Below are 2787 nucleotides of genomic sequence, written 5' to 3'. Positions count from 1 at the left end.
AGACAAAGAGAGAGCTAACGAGGGAATTGACAACAGGTGCAGGCAGGACAGAGAAGCAGAGCAAGGGAGGACACAAGAGGGCAGCAGAGGACAACAAAATGGAAAACCAAGAAAAACAGGAACAAACAGACCAAGACTCTGACATAACATATATATATTTATATATATATATATGTATGTATATATATAAATGCAGTATGTGCCTATGTGTAGCAGGTCTTTGAACATGTAACGTACAATCTCTCCTGTTTTGTTTTCACATTTATTTTAGAGTTTTAAACCAATTGAATTTTTTTGTAGAAACGATCTCTAGCGAAGCAAATTTTATTTTAATATTTCTACTATTATTAATTTTATATTTGCACTGAAACCTTGTTCTTTGTTTTTTTCCTCTAAGCTGCGCATGCCCGTTCGGCTTCCATGGCACGTTTTGCGAAGTCAACGTGGACGACTGCGAGGATCACGGATGTGACAACGGGGCCACCTGTGTTGATGGAGTCGGCAACTATACGTGCCTGTGTCCTCCCAACTTCAGAGGTACAGCTCAGCCCGGTCGGATCTACAGTCAGACACAGAGATGATCCAAGATTTAGGAAAACAGAAACTCTGCTCATTGCTTTATGAAAACCGTGTTTCTTTCGTCTTGTTTTGAGGTCTGTTCTGCGAGGAGGAGGATGATGTTTGCTCTCCAGGTAGAAATCCTTGTCAGCATCAGTCCACCTGCGTCAGCAGCCCGTCAGGCCCCAGGTAAAAGCACAGACACACACACACACACATCACACACACACACACACCTTCATCACTGCCAGAATAGGCAAAGTCTCAGATTCAAACTTAGATCAAAGATTGAACATATACTATAATGTGCTGGATTTTGATTTTGAGACCCTAAAATGATGAAGAGTGGCAGGTGATGATGATGATGATGATGATGCTAGTGTGTGTTTTGTGCTGCAGGTGTGTTTGCATCCCTGGGTGGGTGGGACCGGACTGCAGTATAGACTACAATGAGTGCGTGGATCACCGCTGTCAGAACGCGGCTCAGTGTGTCGACCATCTGGACGGCTATAGCTGTGTCTGCCCACTGGGATTCAGGTACTGTACTGGGTGAACTGGGAACTCCTGGAAATGGACTATCCAAAATTCTGCCCTGAAGAAACGTTTTTTGGTTATTTTCATATTATGTAGGAGTCTATGATTCTAGGGGTCGGTCTTTGACAGGTGCTGACATAGACAGGTTTCAGATATTACAGGCTAACGATGGAACCAAACGACCCATTCATCGGTTACCATTTGCATGTTTTCAAGCGATACAAGGCTTTGACTATATAAGACTCAAACTCAAACTCACTGCGGATCCAGACATTTGAATTGAGAAAGCTTCCTGTAGAGGTAGCGAAACGTCTTCAAATCAATTTGATACATACGGTTTCTGAAATGTTTTGCGTCTGACACCTTTTGCATAATTAAATGGTAAAAACTTTGCTCATAATCCTATTGTACACAATCAGATATACCTGATAACAGCCAGTTGAAGACTACACAAAAAATAATCTTGACTTATCGCATAGTAATAAATTATTAATATCAAAAATGTATTTCTGTTTTTTCTTTTTACATATTTTGTTTAAAGGGCAAATAAGGACTTCAAACCAAAAAAAAGTAATTTTCTGTTTTGTTTTATTCTTGGATCGGGCTTTAAAGGGTTAATCACTTGTTTTATTATTTTAAGTCTAATCATTTTTAAAAAAAATTTCAAAATTACTACATGTGTCATATGTAACTGATATTCCTGCCGACATCTACAGAACGCCAGTGTGGTACAATCAAACTCTCATCTAACTTGAAGATCTTCAATAAAGCTGTTTTACCCGATTAATGGGGAGAGGTTCTCAAACATCCCCTCTTCTTCATAACAGCCTTATTTTCACTGTAACAATTATCTTTCTGTTATATCTTGACTCCTCAGTGGTGAGTTTTGTGAGAAGAGAGATGTTCAGCAGACGCCCTGCCAGCTGGCCAAGTGTCAGAACGGCGCCTCCTGTGACGAAAAACTGGGAACTGCGGTCTGTCAGTGTCTGCCCGGCTTTGAGGGCCAAAGTTGCGAGAAGTTGGTTAGCGTCAACTTCGTCGACAGAGATTCTTATGTCCAGCTTCAAGATGTGAAAAACTGGCCTCAGTCTAACATCACATTGCAGGTGAGAAGAAGAAGCAGGGATTCTGTTTGTGGAGACTCACGACTATAACCATCAAGCATAGCGGGGTCTCTCACACGCACCCATTGGTCTGTCTCCTTCGTTTCTTTTAGGTTTCGACTGCAGAAGATAACGGCATCTTGCTCTATAATGGGGACCGTGAGCCAATCGCTGTGGAGCTCCATCAGGGTCACGTTCGGGTCACCTATGACCCCGGGAACAAGCCTGCCACAGTCATCTATAGGTAAATACAACACACAAAAAAGAGCCAGAACCCCACCCTGAGCAGCAATTTACAGGAAAGGTGTATTTAGGGTGTGATCGTCAAAGGTTAGCACATTTTAAAACATGCAGAGGAAATATTTAAATAAAGCTCAAAGGGATTTGCACATGCAATTAATCAGGCAGCACGTGCAAACCTTTTTTTAAATTCATGTAAAAAAAACATTAATCAATGCGCGGATAAAATTCAAATGACTAAACCGTGCCTCCTGCTACCGTTCAGTTCAACCATCTCGGCCTGATCAGCCCTTATCTGTCTGTTTTGCCTGTCATTATTATACCATTCACATTAAACCTTTTTAGAATACCT

At 41.4% G+C, this 2787-nt stretch overlaps 1 protein-coding gene across 1 annotated transcript in view; it reads left to right on the top strand.

Moving 5' to 3' along the window:
• Positions 1 to 2787, top strand: part of LOC107081959 (slit homolog 1 protein-like) — a 57852-nt gene that overhangs the window by 37252 nt on the left and 17813 nt on the right. Inside the window, exons 25-29 of the mRNA XM_015370347.1 lie at positions 398 to 537; positions 654 to 747; positions 958 to 1095; positions 1970 to 2198; positions 2309 to 2439. Of these exons, the coding sequence (XP_015225833.1) occupies positions 398 to 537; positions 654 to 747; positions 958 to 1095; positions 1970 to 2198; positions 2309 to 2439 (732 nt within the window). The remainder of the gene's footprint in view (positions 1 to 397; positions 538 to 653; positions 748 to 957; positions 1096 to 1969; positions 2199 to 2308; positions 2440 to 2787) is intronic.

The sequence above is a fragment of the Cyprinodon variegatus genome, unplaced genomic scaffold, assembly GCF_000732505.1.
Source record: "Cyprinodon variegatus isolate N-32 unplaced genomic scaffold, C_variegatus-1.0 Scaffold45, whole genome shotgun sequence".
In the NCBI taxonomy this organism is placed as follows: Eukaryota; Metazoa; Chordata; class Actinopteri; order Cyprinodontiformes; family Cyprinodontidae; genus Cyprinodon; species Cyprinodon variegatus.
The sequence above is the reverse complement of the archived record's forward strand: the minus strand, read 5'-3'. Positions and strand labels throughout refer to the sequence as shown.